Source organism: Ammospiza caudacuta, chromosome 7, assembly GCF_027887145.1.
Source record: "Ammospiza caudacuta isolate bAmmCau1 chromosome 7, bAmmCau1.pri, whole genome shotgun sequence".
Classification (NCBI taxonomy): Eukaryota; Metazoa; Chordata; class Aves; order Passeriformes; family Passerellidae; genus Ammospiza; species Ammospiza caudacuta.
In genome coordinates, this window is record NC_080599.1 from 42,632,748 (window position 1) to 42,655,290 (window position 22,543).

At 40.3% G+C, this 22,543-nt stretch overlaps 1 protein-coding gene across 5 annotated transcripts in view; it reads left to right on the forward strand.

Moving 5' to 3' along the window:
- The window catches only part of OSBPL9 (oxysterol binding protein like 9), a 57,206-nt gene that overhangs the window by 32,026 nt on the left and 2,637 nt on the right, over positions 1-22,543 (forward strand). For 4 of the 5 annotated variants that reach the window (XR_009274920.1, XM_058808241.1, XM_058808244.1 and 1 more), the window contains 16 exons: positions 1,438-1,533; positions 3,234-3,281; positions 7,794-7,823; positions 8,668-8,718; positions 12,808-12,846; positions 15,663-15,756; positions 16,384-16,485; positions 16,932-17,091; positions 17,740-17,852; positions 18,130-18,248; positions 19,551-19,636; positions 19,873-20,041; positions 21,032-21,116; positions 21,381-21,491; positions 21,884-21,947; positions 22,062-22,202. Coding sequence is in view for 4 of the 5 variants with exons in the window: in XM_058808241.1 (XP_058664224.1) it covers positions 1,438-1,533; positions 3,234-3,281; positions 7,794-7,823; positions 8,668-8,718; positions 12,808-12,846; positions 15,663-15,756; positions 16,384-16,485; positions 16,932-17,091; positions 17,740-17,852; positions 18,130-18,248; positions 19,551-19,636; positions 19,873-20,041; positions 21,032-21,116; positions 21,381-21,491; positions 21,884-21,947; positions 22,062-22,202 (1,508 nt within the window). In the remaining variant the exon portion in view is untranslated. The remainder of the gene's footprint in view (positions 1-1,437; positions 1,534-3,233; positions 3,282-7,793; positions 7,824-8,667; positions 8,719-12,807; positions 12,847-15,662; positions 15,757-16,383; positions 16,486-16,931; positions 17,092-17,739; positions 17,853-18,129; positions 18,249-19,550; positions 19,637-19,872; positions 20,042-21,031; positions 21,117-21,380; positions 21,492-21,883; positions 21,948-22,061; positions 22,203-22,543) is intronic. The other variant, XM_058808242.1, reaches the window with a different exon arrangement.

Below are 22,543 nucleotides of genomic sequence, written 5' to 3' on the forward strand. Positions count from 1 at the left end.
ATGCATATTTTTAGCAAATGAATAAAGAATAATGTTTTCTACAGTCAGTAGCTGGGTTTTGTTTTAGGCTGTGTGTGGTGATACTGTGCAAGTCATTCCACTGCTGCACAAAAATGCTCACACCTCTAAAGAGCCATCAACAAAACTCTTGATATGATGGCCCAAAATCATACAAAAATAAGATAAATTATCTGCTCTGACAGAGCCAACAATGCCAAAGAAAATGTTACCCTAATGTGGAATTTTACAAATATTGATTGCCCATCTTCCTCCATGTGGAATGTATTTCCCCACTGGTTGATCTTTCCATGCTCAGACTCTTGAGGTGCTCAGCAGTTCAAACAGCAATTGATGTTTTCAGCAGAGTTTGAAATTGTCCTGTTTGAGATCAGTGTGAAAATATTGAGGCTGGTAGCAAAGTTGTCTCTGCTGTGATGCTCTCAGGATTATGTTCTCTTACAACTGATGTTTGCTTCTGTATCCTTCATGGATTTTTCCTCCTGTATATGTTTATCCTACAGTGTACAATTTTTTCCAACTTCAGTATTTGTTTCTCAGTTCCATTTGCATTAAAGATATTATATAAATAAACCTTTAATGTGTTTACATAGCATATGGGCATCCAGGTAGAAGTAATCAAGAATCCTCTATTCTCTTTCCTCTAATTAAAGATGTATCCCAGTGGGAATTTGTTTGTTTAAATCAGTGGTGTGTAAGTTTAGAGATAGGGATTGTGTTATATACAGAAGTGTATTCTGAGTGGTATATTATTAGAAGAAACAAGTTTCCAAGCAAGAAAATATAAAACTAATAATTCTCATTACACTGATACATTGTCCTTGGTGCTGTGTGTGCAACTAAGTGTTAGAATTCATATACAGTGACAAAGATGCAAATCATTATACCTGTAAAGGAACTAGGGTAACCAGGACTAATGATTTTGAACTTTTCAGATCAAAGGTATTTAAGAAAAGATTTAGCAGTTGTTAGCTAGGGAGCTGTGAGTTGAGCAATGCTGTGTGAAGTGTGAGAAGTGCAGTTATCCCACTGGGTGTGATTTGGGCTTCCCTAGCTGAAGTGTAAGGGTATGGAATCACAAGACAGTCCTCAGAAAAATGTGAATTCTCCTTTATATTTTATAAAGAAACTTTAATCAGTGTAATTTAAGAGGATTTGTTCAATCACAAGTAATGAAATACTCTGGTGTGTGATGATTATACCCCCTGTGAAAATGTGGAGTAATTTACTGCTGTTGATTTAGCTGCAGATAGAAGCCAAATGTGTTCAGCTGTGTGCCTGTGTCTGCACGTGGCAGGATGAGAGGCAAGGCAGCATGTTCTCAGTCAGATGGCAGGCAAAACCATATTGCTGTTGTACTTTTTTCTCCTCTGAGGCACTAATTAAATATTTTATTTTTGTTTGTTTATTTATTTCTAGGGTGTGGATTCAGGATTTGTTCCCAGCGTTCATGATTTTGACAAGAAACTTACTGAGGCTGATGCTTACTTACAAATCTTGATAGACCAGCTGAAGGTATGGTAACTAAATGCTGAATTTATTGTGCTGGGGGTCTGTTTGTCAGGCTGGATTTCAAGGCCAGCTTGAAAGGAAGCTCAACAGAGATAGCCATCAAAATGAAAATGTCTTTTTCTTAGGATTGTTAAAAATTAGAATATCTCAAGCAGATTTAAATAAAATGGTTTACAGTGGCTGAAAGGTTCTGTTTTCTATAAAACCTTTACGGAAATTGCAAGGTTAAATGTGTTAAGTTTCGTTTTGAAACATAATTAAATCATTGTGCTGCTCATAGCATTTTGGAGTCTATCTTGAGAAGATTTTGTCAAGTGATGTGTAACTACAGTTGCAGATAGTTTCAGACTTTGTTGCAGTGGTGGTGGTGGATAATCTTTGCTTTGTCCTTGGGTGAAAGCATTCTGTAGGAGTGTTGCACAATACAGCTCTTTTAAACTTTGTATTTTAAGAATAGATGGGACTGCAAGGAGCAATGAGGTCGTATCTCTCAGTACTCACCTTATTGAGAAAAACACTTTTTGCTGCTGCTTAGGACACTTTTTCCCATGACTCAGCTGATTAAAATTGCTGTTAAATTGCTTCAGTTCTGCTGGGTTGGATTTTTCCCCCCGATATAATGTGCAAGTATTGCATGTGGGATATTCAGCAAAAATTCAGTTGGAGGGTAGGGTGGAGAGGGGGATGTGCACAGCAACAAAAATGAAGGTAGGCAGAAGAGATGCAAACAAAATTCAGAGCTGCCCTGCAAAGACTTGGTCAGGAGCTTTTCTGCCACTCTGGAGCCATCACTTCACTGACAGAAGGTATTTAAATCTTTACACCTTCTAATTGTTATTTCAGGCCAGCTGGGGGGAGGGGGATAGAAATTAATTAATAATGAAAGATGAGTCAGTTTGAGGATGGACAGAGACCAGGATCACAGCCTATTTTTAGAGCTAGAAATCAGCCCTCAGGGGAAAGGGAACACATGAGTAGGTTTGAGGCAGGCAGTTGAGTGCAGAGCTGCAGCTCACTTCCTAAAAATTACATCCTCTTCTCCAAGCTGCAAGGGTGGATGTGATGAACACTCAGCAATACCCATGGTCTTTTCTCTTCCTTGAGCAGCTTCATGGTTGTGTGTGCACCTTAGAGTGCCCTCAGAGGCCTCTGTTAACTCTTTCAGCCCAGCTTGTGTTAAATGCACACGCAGGCTTTGCAGTGAGGGCTTGTTTCACTTTGCTTTGTTGCATCTCATATCCCTCTTTTAAGATAATAAACATAAATTAATGCTGGGAAGTCATATCTTCCCCAAAAAATGTGCTTACATGATTTGGATCATGTACCTGAAGCAAGGAACCTGGAAGGGTTGATGAGAGTTAAAGCTCTTCTGGTTAAAGGTTTTTGCTGAAATAGAAGAAAGGCAGCTGGAGGTTTTCTGATGAGCACAGTTATGTTCCTTAACCTCACCTTTTTCTTCAAATCATGGTAGAATTGTCAGGCTTAGCTGTGAGATCTCATGCAGGATGGGATGATGTGAGAAATTAGTTACAAATCTGCTATATCACAAATGCTGTAAAGAAATACCAGGCCAAAACTGCTTTGGATCCTAATACCAGGGTTGTATGACTTTATCCTTATTATTTGAAATGTCAGCGTTTCTGTCTGATTTTATGTGGAAAAATAAAACTTTCAGTATTCTCACAAGTATCTCTTTCTTTCAGCTCTTTGATGAAAAACTCCAGAACTGCAAAGATGATGAACAGAGAAAAGCAAGTACATTTTGTCTTAAAAATTGTTTATCAGGTGGTGTTGTGCATCAGTTTGCTGTAGTAGAAATGCTAAGTACACATTTATTGGGTTGTCAAAGTCACTTCAAGCAATTTGAATAACTTAGAACAGTTGTGTTGTGACTAAGTTTGCAAAAAAATTTTAGTAATAATGGGAATCATAACATTATAAAAGGCTTCAGTCTGTCAGAAAGAATTGCTCCTCTGCTATCCCATACATTGAAATGCTTCCAACAGTATTGAAAGCATTTTAACTTAAATTTGCTATTTTTTAATCTTTAACAAGGATGAGTGTTAAATGTTGGTAGGAATTACAAAGCTATTCCAAAGGCCAAGAAAGAAATACTCCTAATCATGTATTTCACATAATCAGTCTGCATCCTGTGTAAGTTTCTGACACATTGAAAGTCTGAGAATGCTTCATTCACTGAAGTGAGGGTGCCAGAAATGTAGCACAAATGTAGTAGAAATGGGGAGAACAGCTCTTTGAGCAAGGGTGTAATTCAATTGAAGGTTTGTGTTCTTTGCATCCCCTCCTGTTCCGTGCCAAAGCCAGCTCTGTCAGTTCAAGCACTGTTTAAGAAAGGCTGGCACATGCCTTTGATGGTGTGGGTTTGGCTTTAAGTGTCATGCTGGTTTCATTTATTAATTTGTGTGTGTGGAGGAGAGATTTAACCATTCCTTATGAAGGGTTTGTTGCAGAGCAGTTGCTTCCCTTCAGCAAATGCAGTAATTTTGATATGATGAAGTAGTGGTGTATTTCATCCTTGTTCCCTCCCTCAATGTCTCTTGTGGAAAACAAGCTGTGTTCTCGTGGTGTTTGGTTCCTGTTTTGAAAACTCTTTGATGTTTTCTGTGTTTACTTTTACTTCTTTATAATGGCTGTGACCTTTCAAGTGTTATTCATCTCACCTGATGTGTTAAGTGCTGTCTTGGGGAGCTCTTTTTCATGTACAGGCTTTTAAAAGAACTTTGAAGTGCCTCTCTGTCAGTGTGTTCCATCTGTAGGCAAGTGACCACAAGAGTCAGGTCTAAGGATTTTGCATTTCTCCTTCAGTGTGTTTTACTGGGAGGAGTTGTCCTTCAATTCTGACCTCCCTCCAGATGCTGCTTTGCAGATCAGGCAGTACTTTCTTTTTTCCTGTGGCAGTGCTCCTAATCCCTAGAGGCTTTCCACATGTTGTGCTGACTTCTTTATTTGTCTGTGCAAGGTATCTGTGGCACAGATGGGTTCACTTTATAGAGAAAGGGGAGTCTCATTTTGAAGAGGTTGGCATCCTCTGGTTTTAAATCTTGATGAGGATTGCTATTACTGCAGATTCCATTTATTCTCTATTAAAAATGAAAAACACTTGACAAAGCTTTATTTTGTCTCTGCCTGCACTGAGAGGTTTTTTGATACAGTATTTGGCATTTTCCATGTTTGTTATGGAAGTATGGTTCAGCTGTCAGATGATGAGCTGAGTGTAATCTGCAGGGTGCTTCCATCAAACCCATAGTTCTTTCCTCCAAGAAAAAAAGTTTTGGATATTTGAGTTTTAAGTGCTTCCCAACCAGCTGAGTGCTGTTCTGAAACTGTTTATGGCCAGGGATTTCAAACCTGAGCTGTTGTTTTTGCAAGTTCACAGAGCATTGGATGAGCTGGCTTTTAGTTACAGAATGTTTGGTCTTTTGGAGATGGTGACACAGGTTATAGGTGTTCTGACATGCTTCAAAATCTCCTGGATATCTTCTGAGATGTGCTAATCTCTTGAATTTGGATGAAGACAGTGCAGATGCAGGCCTGCTGAAAATGCAGTGATTTTCATCAATTCCCTGTGCTGCATTGTTGTCCTGGAAGAAGTGCAGGGTATGGGGGGATCATGCACAACCAGCAGTGCCCCAGTTCTTACAGTGTGACCAGGATTACTGATGAGAACTCCAGCACAGCTTTCCTGTTCACTTTGGTGGAGTTGTCTTGACCACACATCAGGGAGAAGAAAACTGGAGCATTCAAAGGCACCAGAATAGCAAAGAGGGGCATGTGTGCAGGCTGGAACAAAGCTGACATTACTCAACAGGATTTGGGAGGAAAGTGCAGCCTGTTTAAGCTGTTTGGTTCAAAACAAGTGCTTTTTGTGAAGTAAATCCAAGGTTGAGCACACAGATTTGGGTTGCTCCTTACAGATTTCAGCCATGAGTCAGCTCCCCCTCCGTGCCTCTGCTGCCTCTGTGCTGGGTGAGCTGATCCCTCTGTACTCCCATGATTGTTGAATGAGGCAAAAATCATGTTGGATGAGGAAAAATTAGCTTCCTCAGTGATTTCCTAAAAAATCAGGTGTCAAGGAGATGCAATGAGCGGCAAGTAGAGGGAGTAGTTTCAGCAGCAGCCTGCAGTTTGATCAGATTAAATATAGCAAATTGTGTTCTGCCATTGTAAATCTGCATTCTGCAAATGTGGATCTGCAGGAAATTGGTGTGTCAGATGAAAATATGTGTATTCATTACTGAAACTAGGGGAACTGTCTAAAATTTTGTCTTCATCAGTTTTCAAAGACTAGGGATGATGAAAAGAGAAAACTGTGATAGATGTTAGTAGTAAATGTTTGGGGGGTTTTGGTTTTTCTTTTATTGGTAATGTATTTTATCTTCAGCATACCTGCTTATGGTTTTCCTTGCAGTTCTGTCTAACTTATCAAAGTTCCATGTGCTGTGTTCTTGCAAGGTGGTCATGGAGCACAAATGTGAAAAATACTGGATCAATGCAAACTGTCACTGCTTAATTTGGCCAGCTCACAGAGAATTCATTTCCAAAGAGGAAAAAACTATGGTGCTATGATTTGCTGAAAGGCCTTAGAAATCTGCTTGTCTTGAGGTTTTTTCCCTTTCAACCTTCCATGTGATCTTTGATAAAATTACCCTTTTGTCTGTACCTCTGTGTAAGAACAACAATGTCTCAGTGAGCTCTTTGGAAAATTACAGATGGGTGGGGAGAAACCAACATCACTAAATTGCATCACATGGCCTGAGGTCACTTTCTTATTTTCAGCAAAGGTGATGTCACTGAAGGGACTGAGATCTCAGTTTATTTGGTGTGTAAATACTCTGTAACAAGTGGGGGGAAAAATGAGTAAAGAATGATCAAAGCTGCTGGTGGCTGCCTCTGGCTGGCTGTACAGCCTTGAGGCTGCATCATCTCCTTCAGCTGCATCATCTTTCATCCAACAAGATTTGTGTGCTTGGGTGCATTGCCTATTCTATTTTGGTGCTAAAAGGCTCAAGACTTCCATGCTGTCATGTTTCAAATGCTTTTTTGGATATGTGCTGATAAAGTTTAGACTGGAAGTCTCGTGGAGACGTGAAAAACAAACAAAAACAAAGCCAAGGAATTTCTAGCTGTTGGCATGTTTCTCTGCTAGCAGCAGGAGTAAATATAACATAACTTCATGGTATAACATCCCTCATGTGATATACCCTAGATAAACATGATCCAGTTTTTAGTAGGAAGGGCTGAGTCTGGGTTTTGTTTTGCCAATTAATCCTGAAGAAAATATACAGCATCCCTTGAAAGAAATATATCTAGAGCATAACTGAGAATTCCCCCCAGGAATTGCCTGAGAGGCTGTCACTGCATTTGTTTTGTTTTTAATCCACAAACTGGGACTGTTCATTTCTGTGGATTTAGAGCTGCCTGTCCTTCTCTTATGCTTTAGGCTTTTCCTTGCAATGCCTGGTGCAGGGAAAGGATCCTTTCCACACTTGGATTATTCAACAGTCAAGAAGATTGTGACTCAAGTCACATGAGACACTCAAATTAATCAAAACAAAGAGCTCCTGTAATTGCATTAGTGGAGGTTCAGTGCTGAGCCCAGTTTAGTGATTTTGCCTCCTGCAGACAGAGCCAAGGACATCAACAGAAAGCATCTGCTGCTGCACCAGGTCATGCAGATCCTTTTGCATGCCTGAGGTGCAGTTCCACACAGGAAACATTTATGGACCGGTGTTTCTAGATAAAATTCAGTAGGCACATTTCCAGATGCACTTTGGAGGCATAGGAAGAGCAGGAACGTGTGTGCACTGCTGTTTTCTGTGATTTGTTTCAAGCTGTGCTTAACTGCAAATGTTTATTGCACTTGAGTGATGGTCACTTGGTGTAATGGTGTTGAAATGTGCCACCATTCAGTGCACTTTATAAGCATACAAAATGAACTTAGAATCTTCCTACTGCATTTCATTTTTGTTGATGTTATGCAAAAAGGAAGTATAGATTTTAATGGGTAAATGTCACTGTTAAAAAATTCTTAACCTTGTCATCTTTAAGCTTGAATTATCAGTTTGACTTCAGTCTTGTCTTGCAAATTATCTATATATGGAAATAGTGTTTAATATGTTGGTTTAGGGCTTTTTTCCCTCCCCCAATTTAAAATTCAAATGTTATTTTTATACAGTATTTAGGTCAAACCAGATGCTGGAAATTCTGTCTTTAATCACACTGTTTTGATTTTCCTTTTACAGAAAATTGAAGGTCTCAAAGAAACAACCAGTGTAAGTTTCTTTAATTTTTGTAACTTTTATATATTGATTCTGAAATCCACCTTATTTTGTTTGGGAAGTTTTTAAAACCTTTTTACAGAAAAATGAGAATCCAGATTAGGCCCAACATTGTGATGGCAGAGACAACCTGTTTCTGGTGCTGTTTTCAGATTTCTATCCAGCACCTTGGGATCATGGAATAGTTGAGGCTGGAAGGGGCCTCTGCAGGTCTGTAGTCCAACCCTGTGCTCAGAGCACCATCAGCTGGAACAGGTGATGAGCAACAGGACCAAATCTAGTTTGGGTTTTGAGTAACTCCAAGGCTGGAGGCTTTGCAGCTTCCCTGGACAATCTGTTCCAGTGTTTGGTCATCCATAAAAAAATAAAATGTGTTTTGTTCTGTTTAAGGTGGTTTTCCTGTATTTCTGTTTGTGGCCATTGCTTGTCCTGTCACTGGGCTCCAATGAGAAGAGTCTTGCCCTGGCTCCCCTGCCTTCCCAGTCAGATACTGATCCCCCTTGAAAAGGTCTCCCTGAGCCTTTTCCTTTGCAGGTTGAACAGACCCAGCTCTCTGAGCCTCCCTTCCCCTGATAATTCACCTGCCTGCAGCACTCTGGGGGTTTGAGCTGACCTCCATTTCACCCTGAGAGCCTGGCTTTGTGCTCTGTGTGCCTTTGGGAACCTCAGTTTGCTGCTGCTGTGCTTTTGTCTCTGAAAAAAAAAATGGGGAGGGGAAGGTAGGAATTCAACAGAACTGAGTGTCCATTTAGCTCACACCCAATATTGTATGTAACTAATAAATACAAAATATTAAGGGATAGTAACACATTTTTTTCTGATATTTTTCTTTTCCTAGAGCATGGTAGAATCAATAAAACACTGCATTGTGCTGCTACAGATTGCTAAAGTAAGTACACTCTAAACTATTCTGAATTTTAGTGATACAGCATTAATCTAATTGAAACCTAAAAGTGCCTTCTGTATGATCCAGGAACAAGAAAACAATTTTAATTTGATTTCTGCTTTTATTTTAATGAAGTTTCTGAAACACTGAGTTCCACAGCAGACAATCCTGCTAATGCTCATGGTAACAGTCACGTTGGTTTGAGTTTTCTTTCAGATAAACTTTCTTTTGCAGAGCTTGCTACTAAACTAAAGAAGAACTTAGACAAATGTCAGGTTGACAGAACAGGAACTTAACAAAACTCTTCTTTCTGCTTCATTGAAGAGTGTGACTAACAAATAAAAAGGGGAGAAGGATGATGGAAAAAGTGAAACTGGTTTGGCAAGGTCTGTCACAGGTCTGAAGTTCATCATGATGTTGGAACTTCTTGAAGTTAGAATTGTTTCATTTGAGAATGCAGTGTGGGTAATGCACTTATGCTTTTCACCTGCATGTTTCATTGGATTTTAAAACTTGGGGAGTTCTGGATTTACTATTTGTCAGATTCTGCCCTTACAGGTTTAACATTCTATATTTAGGATATGTGAATTATGAACTGCTGATTTGTATCTTGTGACCAAAGTGGAGGGAGGTGATATTTTGCAAAGAAATAAAGGCATTTTCAGAATTTCAGGCTGCTCTACTCCGAACACATTCTGATTTATCCAGATATAGGTGTGGGGTCTTCGATTATTTTTTTTTTTCCTGTAATTCTGGATCAACCATTTTTTGTGGCTTTGGCATGGAAAACTGCTGTTAGTGTTCATTTTAGATGCCAGATATGTTGTACAAAATTCTGAGTGCAATGAAAGTTGAAGTATTTAGACTCTTACAGGATCCAAAGTCATTTACTGAAAGGATCAGTGCATGTTTTGTGAAATTCAGTTTTCATATCTATTACTTAAGAATTTGTGAAGAAAATGCTTGTTAATTAAGAGGTTTGTAAAAAACCAAAACTTTTTTACAAGCACTAGGGTTACAACATTGAAATAGTTTTGTGCCACATGAATTTGGAGCTAGCACAGTCTTTATTTAACATGCAGTGAGGCTACTTCAATCCTTCACTGTAATGCCAGCAAGAAGAGCCTTTCAGCATTTAATTTGCTGTTATTTAGTCCTGGGTATATTTTGAGGTGTTTTAGTACAGTGAAGTCAGTGGACAATGTCATTTTTAGGGATTTGATGGAGTCAGTTGTAGATAGGTTAGATGGTAATATGCTGATTTCCTTATCTAGATGTGATTTGCTGTATTGAGGAAGCTGTTGGACAAACTGCAAGGAATTATTAGCTCATTTTTTCTTAATTACTGTATAAATGTATTTAGTAGTTCTTGTTTTCACAGGGGTTTAATTCCTATGAAATTTTACTCCTTTTCAAAACCTCTGCTATGTAATTAGCAAGTGTGAAATTGCAGTTATAATCTGCTTTTCAGGCTGTTGATCAGAGCTGGTAACTGAGTTATCTTTCTTGTTTCTGTTGAATATCAAATCCTATTTCTGCTCTGAGTTCATTGGGAGTCAGACAAATGTGACCACCTGTGCTGATGCCAAAACATATTTTGGAGTGCTTTAGGTGGTTTGCAGATAATGGACAAAGCTGGGAGTGGCAGATGCAGCCCTTTAGGTCAGGTTCAGTCCTTTACTGCTCCAGCTGCCATGTGAGTGTAAAGGCAGGTGGAATTTGAGTCCCCCAGAGGTGCTAACTTGCTTTTTGTTGCACTAAATCAGACCTTGGAGTGTTTCTTTCAGTACCACTAAATATTAACCAGAGTAAATAGGTGAGCTTATCCACGAAGGAGTGGGGGTTTATTGTTGTGGTGTTTGCTAAACCACATCTGAAGCTCTTTTGGAGCTGTTGAAGACAAGGTGGGTTAAAGGGGTGCCTTATGCACAGCTAATTGCAAGATGCTGATCCACATATAGTGAAAAAAAATTCCCAGTACTTTAATAACCTCTTTTCTGCTTTCTCTTCACCTTCTTTGTCTCTCAGGCAACTCTGCTTTTTAACCACAAGGGAATTCTGTCTTCCTTCACCTTTTCCATTAACTGTGTTAGTATCCTGACTTCCTACTGCTGTAGAAAATTTATAATACAGAGGGATTTGGAGTTTCTTTCCCCAGAGTTCTGCAAGTTGTTTGTGTGTGATGCAATCTCTGTGTAAAAATGTGCCTGACTGTAGCTTTGTGCTCTCCAGTAGAAACCTTTTGAGATTCTGCAGGTTTTTTCCCAAATCTGTATGGCAGGTGTGGCTGCTGACTGACACTGCCAAAGAGAAATCATCTTAACACCACCCTGCACTCCATTTTTACTTCCACAGTGCCTTTCTCATTAGCAGACAGGTTTGCCAATCTGTGTTACCACTTCTCTACATACTTAGAACTCTCTGTTTCCAACACACAGCCATTTATTATGTTGATTATTTGGAGCATTGAGGCAAATCTGGACTTTTGTTTATTGGAGTTTCCTTTTGTTTCTTTTTTTAATTGTGTTTAGTTGCTCTGTTTCATGGATTTTTACCTGTGTTAATATTTGGACAGTTAAATTTTCGTTACACTTGCTGGTAAATAGTCTGTAATTACACCACTCATACTGAGGTGACTCATGACATTTCCAAAATAATGAACTAAATACCAGCTAAACAGGAATATGTCATAATACATTCATTGCTTATCAAAAAGAAGTAAAAATAAAAAAGTGGGAGCAAAATAATATACAAAATAAAAAAAGGTGGAGCATTTGGCCTGTGGTGTCCCTTTGTGTGTGGCAGCTGAAGATGTGCAGCCCTGCTGATATGTGTGATGCAAAATCCATTGAATGTTCTGCCAGTGATGTGGTAAAACTCAGTCTTAGAAATATATGTTATATATGTGTTATGAAGTACCTTTTATAATTTAGATATTTCGTTCTGCATCCTTCCCTTCTCTTTTCCACTCCATTTCTGGCAGTCTTGCCTGCCCAGTTTTGTGGAATTTCTGCCTTCCTTACCTTAGTGATGCATTACTGAGGTGGGACAGCAAGCATCAGTGCTCATGCAGCATCTTTGTGGTTTTTTCTTAGGTCTTAAGTTTGTGGATACAACATGGGGGGTTTTTTTTGTGTTGGGAAAAAAAATGTGTTTTGTAAATTTACAACCCAGTGGAACTTTTTGTTCTTTTGAATGCCAGACTTCAAAAATCTCAACCAGCAGAGATGAAATTTGGACAGCCTATTGCTAGCTGTATAAGCTAAGGAAGGATGTATTAAGTATCAAAACATAAATATGTGCCAATTTCCTTTATACTTCTTACAGTTTTTTTTTTCTTGTTCCTTTCAAATGTAACTGGAAATCCAGGGGAATGCCCTGCAGGCAGGTTTTGAGGTTCAGGCTGGATATCAGGCATTGATGTACAGACTGATGTGAACTTTGCAGCAGAAGGGAAGAGATTTGGTTTAGTGTTCAGTAGAATTTATACTGGTGCTGCTCAGTGCTAAAACTGTGCTGGCTCAGATTGGCATTAAAGGTCTGCTGCTCATGCCATTCCCCTGAGGACAGATGTTTTTACATTGCCTGCTCTTTCATTTATGCTTCTGGGCAAAAAACCCCAAAATCTGAGCTAGTGAATGATCTTAAAGCATTTTAAAATATAGTGAATGCCAATAAGCAAAAGTTAAAACCTTTCAGATTAAACCTCTGCCTTTCTTGTGTGTTAATCTCAGAAACTGAGAACTTCATTTTTCAGGGACTTACAGGAGCTGCAGAGCATATTTTGAGGAGCTCCTGGGTATTGGGAGGACCCACATTATAAAGCAGAGCTGCACTCTGCAGTAGAGAAAGGATATTTTTAAAATTGTCTGCACTCATGTGGACAGGCCCTCAGAAAATGCTGATCCTCAGAGGTGCAGTGACTGGGTGTGGAATTGTCCTCCAAGTTTAGTTGCTGTGTCACAAGATGAGGAACATTTTATGGCTGAAAATGTGAACATTCCTGAGGGAAACTCTCTGTTCTCACTTAGCACAGAACTGATAAGTCATGCAAGATTGTTATGTTGATATTTTTAACATTTTTTCCTTAAGGACCAAAATAATGAGGAGAAGCACGCAAATGGACTTATAGTAAGTTTAAATCTAATCTTTATCTCCTTTTAATTCTGCAGAACATGTGAACAGAGACCTGAATTTCCACTCACTTTGCAACATGCTTCTTCCTTTCTCTAATTCACTGCTTCCAGTGTCTTGTTAAAGTTCCTGTTGAGTCCTTAGGTTGGCTAACCCTTGTCTTTAGAAGATAGAGTGGTCACTTTTGTGTGGAGTGTCTTGAGCAGCAGTGTTGTGACTGAACACTTAGATAAAAATCTGCCATGTGAACAGATGAAAGGGAAATTACTGGGATAGAAATAGTTCTGTGTTCTCTCTGAAGTGTCTTTGTGTAGGAAATAGATCTGCTCTCCGTGTGCTTCAAGTAGTTTGTCTTTCCTACAGTGCTGCTCCTTTGATGCAGAGTTGTGTAATGTCTGTCTAAGCAATGTTTCTTCTTTAATAGAACTGCTGCATTTTTAATGTAACTTCTGTCATTTTTGGTTTTGGTCACACGTGGTTTCTTTTTCTTTGTTCTTTTTTTGTCACTTGAGTACATTTCAGATACTTTTAATAGGAGATTGGTTTCAGTAAAAACTCTAAAAATCCTGATGTGTTTTCATTAGAGCTGTCAGTAATTCCCAATTGGTTGTTTGTCCACTACAAACAGATTTAGCAGTTGGATTTTCTGGTGTGAACCTTGGACTGAAGATGCACATGCATATTTCAGTTTTGTGCTTATCGTAAATAAATGAATTATTATGTGCCCTGCAGATGGAACATAATTCAGGTCTTAGTGTGAGGGAACAGCTTCTGTGATGTCCCCTGGAAAAGAGAGGCTGTGCAGGAAGGCACTTCCACAGGCACCTGCACATCTGGGCTGCAACTCAGAAATTTCATAGAGATATTGCAGCTTGGTATAGTCTGAATTTGATTAGCCACTGATCTCATTATCTGTGGGCTGGCCTGTACTGGGGAGGAAAAATATTTCTGCAAGAATATGTTAACTGTGGGTCAGTGATTGTGAAGTCTGAAATTGTGATGCTGTGGATGTCAGCATCACCTTGGGCTAAAGGTCAGGATTTCACTTGTTATTAAACTCAGAGCAGGAGACTTTCAGGTCTGCCTTCAGCTGTTTCTAGCCCATGAAGGCATCCCTCAAAATATCCAACATGAAACTCCAGTTCTTGTTGCAGAATGGAGAATTGTTTAAGGATGAGGTTACAGCCCTGAATACAAAACCAGAATTACTTTGTTCTTTCTTTATCACACCAGTGTTCTGTATCATGTGGAATATTAGTTTCCCTAAAAAATAAAGGAGATGTAGGTAGCAATAGCATCCTGTGTATCATAGAACCATCTTGGGTTTTAAGTCTTAACTCTTAAGATGGGATCATCCTTTTAAACTGTGAATTCTGTGGGACAGGGACCTTCCTGTGCTGAATACATAATTCCACAAGGAGGTGAAGTACTGGGTAAGGGACATTGCCTTTATGCTGGAATGCAGTGGAGAAATATTACCTGCACTGGATTATTTGTAGTAGTAAAACCAATGAAACTGTAGAAAGCTAATTTATAGATGTTTTTAATGGAGTTTTTTTTTAAGTGATAAGCAGAGAATAATTGTTCTGTTTTTAGTTAAAGAAATCCTGTGCTATAAAAAAATAATAGAACTTTTCACTGATTTTTAGAGTCATACAGTGTCCTGAGTTGAAAGGGATCCCCAGGGATCACAGTGCTCCAGCTCCTGGCTCTGCACAGGACAGCCCCAGGAACCACTCCATGTGTCTGAGAGCATTGTCCAAACACCCACATGTAGGAAAAAGTTCAGAATTTCAGATAACTGGGAAAGAAGGCAGGAAAGGAATCTGCCTTTAGTAGGAAAATGGGAAGAAGGTTAAAATGAGCCTGTTTCCCTCATCTGAATGCAAATAGAAATTAATGGACTAAAGGGAGAGGAGAACATTTGTAGACACTTCTTTTAATACTGGTGTAAAAAAAAAAAAAGGATAGGGATGGACATACTGACTGGAATCTGAGAAAACTGAGCAAAAACTTGCATAGTTCTGATAGATCAGGCATTTAAATTGCAAGGTGCTTGGAAAAGGGTTTTATGTGCCTTTTCCTCAACAACCAAGAAGTTCTGGTGGTTATGTGTAAACATAAATAACAAACAGTGCTTAGATGATATGTTGGGTTAAAAGACATGGCAGTTCAGATTTCCAAGGGTCTAGATGCATAAAACCAAGGACATTGACTGAAGTCAGTGACTTTGGGAGCACTTAAGGGACCTGGTGCTTCATTTTCCAAGTGCCCACATTCAGAAGCAGGTTGAGATGTCCTCTCCTGAGCTGCACTGAACACTGTCAGCTTGCTTTGGGGAGAATTTTGCCAACAAAGCTGCTTCATGGCTCTAAGCTTGCTGATGATCCTTGTTTTGATTTATGGGTTGATCTGCAAAATGAATTTTTGAGAAAAAAAAAATTAAAATACTGATTACCTATCCTGATTTTGGCCAGATAATTTGCATCTAACTTTCCACTCTTTGCATGCATTATTAATTTATGGACATTGGGTGGCATACCAGAAGCAAGCAATTCTTATCTGAAATAAGAATTCTTTATAGGACGCTTCAAATCTGCATCAAATCCAATTTATTGTGCAGTCTGTGTAAAGAATCAAAATATTCCCACCTCCAAAGTATTTCTCATGCCCTCAACTGTCAGTTTGTGCTTTACTTCCTCTCTCAGGAATTCACTCTCTTGCGTTTGGGCATTTCTCATGCTCACAATGTTCTTGCTATCTATGCTTTATTTTGCTTTAGTTTAGGAAAATAATGTGCTTTTCTTGCCTAGAGCACCATCAACCCCGTGGACGCCGTGTATCAGCCCAGCCCCTTGGAGCCATCAGGGATCAGCACCATGCCCTCCCAGGCTGTCACACTGCCAGGTAGGATGGGGACAGCCCCTTCAGGTCCCAGGGTGTGACAAGGCCAGGTAGGATGGGGACAGCCCCTTCCCAGGCTGTCACACTGCCAGGTAGGATGGGGACAGCCCCTTCCCAGGCTGTCACACTGCCAGGTAGGATGGGGACAGCCCCTTCCCAGGCTGTCACACTGCCAGGTAGGATGGGAACAGCCCCTTCAGGTCCCAGGGTGTGACAAGGCCAGGTAGGATGGGGACAGCCCCCTGAGGTCCCAGGGTGTGACACTGCCAGCTGGGCTGGGGACAGCCACCCATTGCAGTGACTGCACACTCAGCTCAGAGGGGCTGAGCAGGGGCAGGAGCACAGAGAATTCTCACCAACCTGGTTCTGGGGATAACCTGGTGTGTTTTATTTACTCTCAGTTACTGGCTTGCATTTCTAACACTCCTTTTTAAAAATGAACCTATAACTTTCAGAAAAGGCAAATGCTTTCTAGCTAAACAACTGCAGGTTATTTTAGATGCCATCCTTGGTTAACAAAAAAAGAACCTAGGTATGGCTTTTATAGAAAATGATTTGATTTTTGGAGATGAGGTGAAATAATGTGGAATCTCCTGAATTTTGGGGTTAACATGTCCAAATCTCCCCTAGAACCTGCTCAGCTGTGCAAGTCAGAGCAGAGACCCTCCTCTTTGCCAGTGGGACCTGTGGTGGCATCGCTCGGGAACCAGACTCCAACACCAAATAGTACAGGTACAGTTCTGGGTAACTTCTATTGAAACACAAGAAACCCTGTAATTAGTCATTAAAACAATATTATTGGCCTGCATCTTGCTTTTAATCAACACCAATTTCAATGTTTTGTTAAAACCAGTAATGCTGCTCTTTGTCTCCACCATATATACACAATATGTATGAGTTTTACCAGATTCCCTTTGTCTCCCCAGCATTGCAATACTGCAGTAACTGGAGAAAACATGTCCCTTAAACTTTACTGGTGTTCTGTGCTCTTCATTTTCCTTGTGACTTTCCTTTTGTCAACTGTTAAACTCTTTATGAACCTGCCTAATTATTGCTTTTAATTTTGTACTTTCCTCTTCTGAGTTTATATCAGCCTTTATTGATTTGAACAATTCTTGTTTAAGTAGATTTTGAAAGAATTCATTTTTATTGTTTCTGTAATTTCTAATACTCCACAGGGAGTGGGCAGTCAGCACCTAGCAGCAGTCTCACCTCTCCAAGCCATGTCAACCTGTCTCCAAATACAGTCCCAGATTTTTCTTACTCGAGCAGTGAGGATGAGTTCTATGATGCTGATGAGTTCTACCAGAGCAGTTCTTCCCCAAAGAGATGCATGGAGTAAGTGGCTGGCAGTGTGCAGTGTGTGCAGTCTGGAGCTCCAAGGGCATGCCTTGTCTGCTTGCAGAAATTGCTTTAAAAAGGTGGGGGAGGTCAAAAAGCCACTTTGTGTAAAGATTGAGATTCCCTGCCCTCAGCCACAGACAGGTAGAGGGAGGCAGTTCCTTTCTCTCCTCCTTCCCATTCCATCAGATATGTGTTCACAAACTCTAACAAACCAAACTCTGGAAGCTCCCAGCTCAGAGCTGTAATCTGAGGCCATGGTGCATTTCACAAGCATTTGCTGCAGCCTTTGTGAAGGGACCAATTGTATTGTTTGAAGTTGGCACCCTTTTCTCAAAATCTCTATTTACTCTTCATTTTTTATTAATTGAAAAATTAATTTTAAGAGATGCTACACATTCCAGAGAGGGATTAGTCAGCTGGTTTCTGCCTTCATGTGTTATCTGAGGCTGCAGGCTGTCCCATTCCTTCAGCTGCAATCCATTCTGAGCTCTCTGTGAATTAGCATGCACCATGTGTCTTAATGTCTGCCACTGCACAGTTATTGATGTCTATCACTAAATTCCCTGTCTGTGAATATCAAATGACAATAATTTGGTCTGAATTACTTAATATGAACTGTGAGAATTTATTAGTGTTCTGTAGTTCTTCAGGGTCTGCTGCGGTCCTGACTCGGAGCAGCACAGGGAGCAGCCTGAAACGTCCAGACACCACAGAGTCCCTCAATTCTTCCATGTCCAATGGCACAAATGATGCTGGTAGGTAGCCTGTGTCAGCTTTCAGTAAGGAGCTATTGATTGTTCATCTGTGTGTAAACTGGGTCAATATATGCAGGATTTTATATATCTCTGTGTGTGTGTGTGCATGCATATGGCAAGGTACTTATGGGAAGTGGTTTAATTACTGTTTCTTTACTAATGGAAGATTGCTGCATTGTAGGATTTAAAACCTGTATTTTTGGACATACATGCTAATGAAATCCAGTCTGGTTTGAAGGTTTAGAGGAAAACAAAAGCCATTTCTTTGGTCTTTCAGATCTCTTTGATCCTCCCGACGATCGAGAGGATGATGGGGAGGGAGAGTCGGTGGAGGAGCACAAAAGTGTCATCATGCATCTCTTATCACAAGTGAGATTAGGCATGGACCTCACCAAGGTAAGCTTGCTGGGGTTCCTGGGGATGGGAGGGGCACTAAACCCAGAGCTCTGTGTAAAAAAAGGTTGCATAATTTAACTGCATATTTGTTCTAAGAGCTGGTGAAGCTGTAATCTCTTTAGCGTGGTGCTTTTGAATTGGAGTTCTTACTGGAAGGGGAAGAGTAGATGCAGAATAAGTATATCCAGATGCTAAAATCTGTTTGGGGAAATAGTTTGCAATGGAAAGTAGCTGTTTGTTCTCTTTGAACCCAATTCTTGGAGTGCTTGTGAAGCTGGCATAGGGAGAATGCTGAAATGTTGCTCCTGTCTTTGGCTTCCTAGAACAAAGAGCTCCAAGATCTCAAGATATGGTGGCATTCAATAAAACATATAGTAAAAGAGAGAAGTAACCATATGGTGAAAAGCTTGGCTTAGTTGGGGTCTTACTGAGGAAATAAGTTGCCTGTGTATTTTGAAATGCTACGCTTAGGTCTGGCAAGGAGAGGGTTGGGTTCTTCATGGATGAGATTCATGCTGGTGTCTGCAGGCACAATGAGCAGCATTCTGAAGGTGTTGGTCTTTCCAGGCAGCTTGGATAAATTTAAACAAGTCATTCCAGAGTGAGAAAGGGCACGAGAGATCAGTCCTTATCCATAAGTTTCCTTAAGTGGATGAATTGAACTGTCCAGCCTGGAATGAACAGGAGATAATAAAAAGATAACACTTTTCTGGGGAAACAGGCAGCAACTCAAAAGCAAACAGCTCGGGGTTTCTGGCAGTTCTGAATAGGAATTGATCCAAACTGTGTCTGTTCTGGGAATTCCTGGAGTAACTGAAAATTACAGATCTCAAATTAGGCTGCCAGGAATCTTTATGAGATGTACCTGGTCAGGAACAGTAATTGAGGGTGGATCACACTGAGCAGATCCACAATGGACCTTTGGGAGGCAGTAGGGAAGAGCTTAACCTTGATCTTGATGAGACATGCAGCAGGATGGGACTGCAAGGGAGTGTTTGTAACTGAGAATTGACAGTGTTCACAGAGATGGAATTAAACCAGCAGAGAAACTGGAATTCAGAACAGCTTTTGATGTGCTCTGAGTGGGACTAGAATCCAGTGGGATGAGACTGTTCCTGTTAAACCTTAGGGTTTGGAGAAGGTGCCAACTGACCTGCATATGTCAGAACTCATTGGTGAGCTCAGGCTCACAGTCAGCTGAGAGCACACCATGCTGTGGGTGCTCTGTTTGCTATTTACACTTGGCTTTTGTACAGGATATTGAAATACCTTCAGCTGGATGAGTTGTTTTCCTTCACCCAGGTGGTTCTCCCAACGTTTATCCTGGAAAGGAGGTCACTGTTGGAAATGTATGCTGACTTCTTTGCACACCCAGACTTGTTTGTCAGGTATGTGACTTGGGACTGGAGCATTCACTGCCTCTCATGCTGCTTATGGCCCTTGTGGGCTGCCACAAGTTGGTAGTTTTGAAGAATATTGCTTGGATTTTGTTTGAAACTTCAAAAAACAGTCAAATCAGCCAAACTTGTAGTTGCAAAACAACCAGGCACTCATGAAACCTTCCTGTATCCAAGGTCCCTGCTTATATTTCACTCTGCCTGTCCTTTTTTCTCTCTCTCTGTAGCATCAGTGACCAGAAGGATCCCAAGGAGAGGATGGTCCAGGTGGTGAAGTGGTACCTCTCAGCTTTCCATGCAGGAAGGAAGGGCTCAGTTGCTAAGAAGCCTTACAACCCCATCCTGGGGGAGATCTTCCGCTGCCACTGGGTGTTGCCTGGCACTGAGGATGACATGGTGAGTTTCTTGTGGTGGTTTTTGGAGCCCACAATGCAGAGATGCAGCCCAAAGCTTTGTTAAGTCACTGACTGAAATGGATTATGCTGTGTTTAAGTAGCAAATCAACAAACTTGAGCAATTTCTTAACCAATTCTCCCCATCCATCCTTGTTTTCTTTTGACAGAAGTATAAATCTTGCATAACAAATTCTACTGTTTTTTAAAGAATGACTTGATGTGTTGAAAGTGTCCTTTTTCCCTGAACTGTTTCATAGCACGAATTAGGAATTTGTTTATTCTCAGAATTCTGACTTTTTGCTTTTATTTTTTGAACCAGTGCAGCCCAGAGGGGTTTTTTGTTGTTTTTCTTTTTTGGCACCTCATTTGGGCCTCTTGCCTGAGGAAGTTGCCAGTGGTGGTGTGGGAAGTGCTGCTGTGAGGTGCTTCGTGTAGCCTCTGTCATACATCCAAGTCAGTGTGATTATTTGGGTATAAGCCATGCATTGTCCCCATTTCCTTTCCTTCCCACTGATCTGTTTGCTGAAATCTTGTTTCTGAGGTGAATGTTTGCACTCCAATTTGCTGGCATAAAGGCAGTGTTGTATTTGGGCTTCCACTGCTTCCAACCATGAATTAATTAACTACATTCTTTGCCACAGGAAATAAATATTAGTTTATGGTTTTGTGGTACATGGAATCTGATCATTATTAATGTACAGATCAGACTTTTTCAGAAGCAAAAGCAAAAACTGTTTCTGCCACTCAAATATTTATTTTGTAATTGGGTTTCTACATGAGTCTTTCAATTTAACTGTTTTTTCTGGAGACAATTAAAACAAAGACATTTATACTTAAAAATAAGAGAGTGGATCCTTTAGAAAGGATCATAGTTCCAGGGTAAGGAGTCCTGCAGTACATTTTAGAAGCCTTTAGAGATGGAGGCAGCTTCTCAGGGAAGCCTCCAGTGTTGTCAGGCACTGAGTGATGGGATGCTCTGCCCTGCCCACAGGAGCCAGTCTCTGAAGGACCAGTCCCCTGGGTCAGCAAAAGCAACGTCACCTTTGTGGCAGAGCAGGTCTCTCACCATCCTCCAAGTAAGTTGTGACAACACCTTTGCCTTGAGAGGGGGTTCAGTAAAATCAGCTCTTGGCTTAAATCCTGGATTTACACTTTCTCTCCAGATTTAAAAGCTAAATATTTATAAAGGCTGAAAAATTATAAACTGCTTTTGTGAGAAATTGCAAACTCTGTTACACATTAAATGTGAGGCACCTGGGGATATTTCCCAGTGCATGAATTTGGGAACAAAGGTATCAATGTCTTGTGCTGCTGTTTTTAATACCTGCCTCTCTTTTCAGTTTCAGCATTTTATGCAGAGTGTTTTAGCAAGAGGATACAGTTCAATGCTCACATATGGACCAAGTCCAAATTCCTAGGAATGTCTATTGGGGTTCATAACATAGGGCAAGGTATGTGTGTGCAAACTGAACAGCAGAGGAGAAATTCAATTCTGCAACTAGGATTTTTCATAGAATAATTAATGTAAATTATTCTAAGTCACGGTACTAAATGTAAGCAATGGTTGAATTTATGTAACTGGAGCTCATGTATTTGAATTAGAGATTTCCTTCCACACTCTGTGTGCTGAAAACACCTAGAGCCTGGGTTTTCCCAAAAATACTGCCATCCCTGCCTCCTCCAGAAGCTGGGCATTCTCAGCATCCATTAACAATGAAGCTCCTCCACCTTTCCTTTTCATGGCACCTGTTTTTAATGGCATATTTCATATGATCATTATGAAAAGTTCTGTAGATGTTTTGCTTAATGTTTTTCAACTCTTATTTTTATTTTTCTTTAATAGGGTGTGTTACATGCCTAGATCATGATGAACACTATATTTTGACTTTTCCTAATGGCTATGGAAGGCAAGTAAATGTTCTAATTGTTATTTTCATTTTTAATGCCTTGTAGTGTTTCATGCTTAGCATTTATGGGTCAAGAGCTTATCATGATGTGCATTTCTGTGTTTGTAATTGCAGGTCTATTCTCACTGTGCCCTGGATAGAGCTTGGGGGGGAGTGCAGCATCAATTGCTCAAAGACAGGTTACAATGCTTCCATTGTCTTCCACACAAAACCATTTTATGGAGGAAAGAAGCACAGAATTACAGCTGAAATTTTGTAAGCAGCTTCCTTCATCTCACTTTTCCCTTCCTTAAGTGCCAACAGCTTTAACAAGACAGTCAAGAGTGTAAAATGCTGAAGTAGCAACGCCCAGAAGAACTTAGCTCATCATTACCTGTCATGGAATTTTATTGCCAAGTTTGGGAGAAGAAGCTGCACAGGCCTGTGTCCTACTTTGTGCTGCTTGAAAACATCCTCAGCTGGTTCCCAAAGGAACTTTGCTGTCCTGAATTATCAAAAGTGCCTCCATCATTACCTTTCCTACAAATACAAATACTGCAGCAAGCCTTGGATGCTGCTCATAGTGTGTCACTTGCAAACTTCACATGTTTTACCTG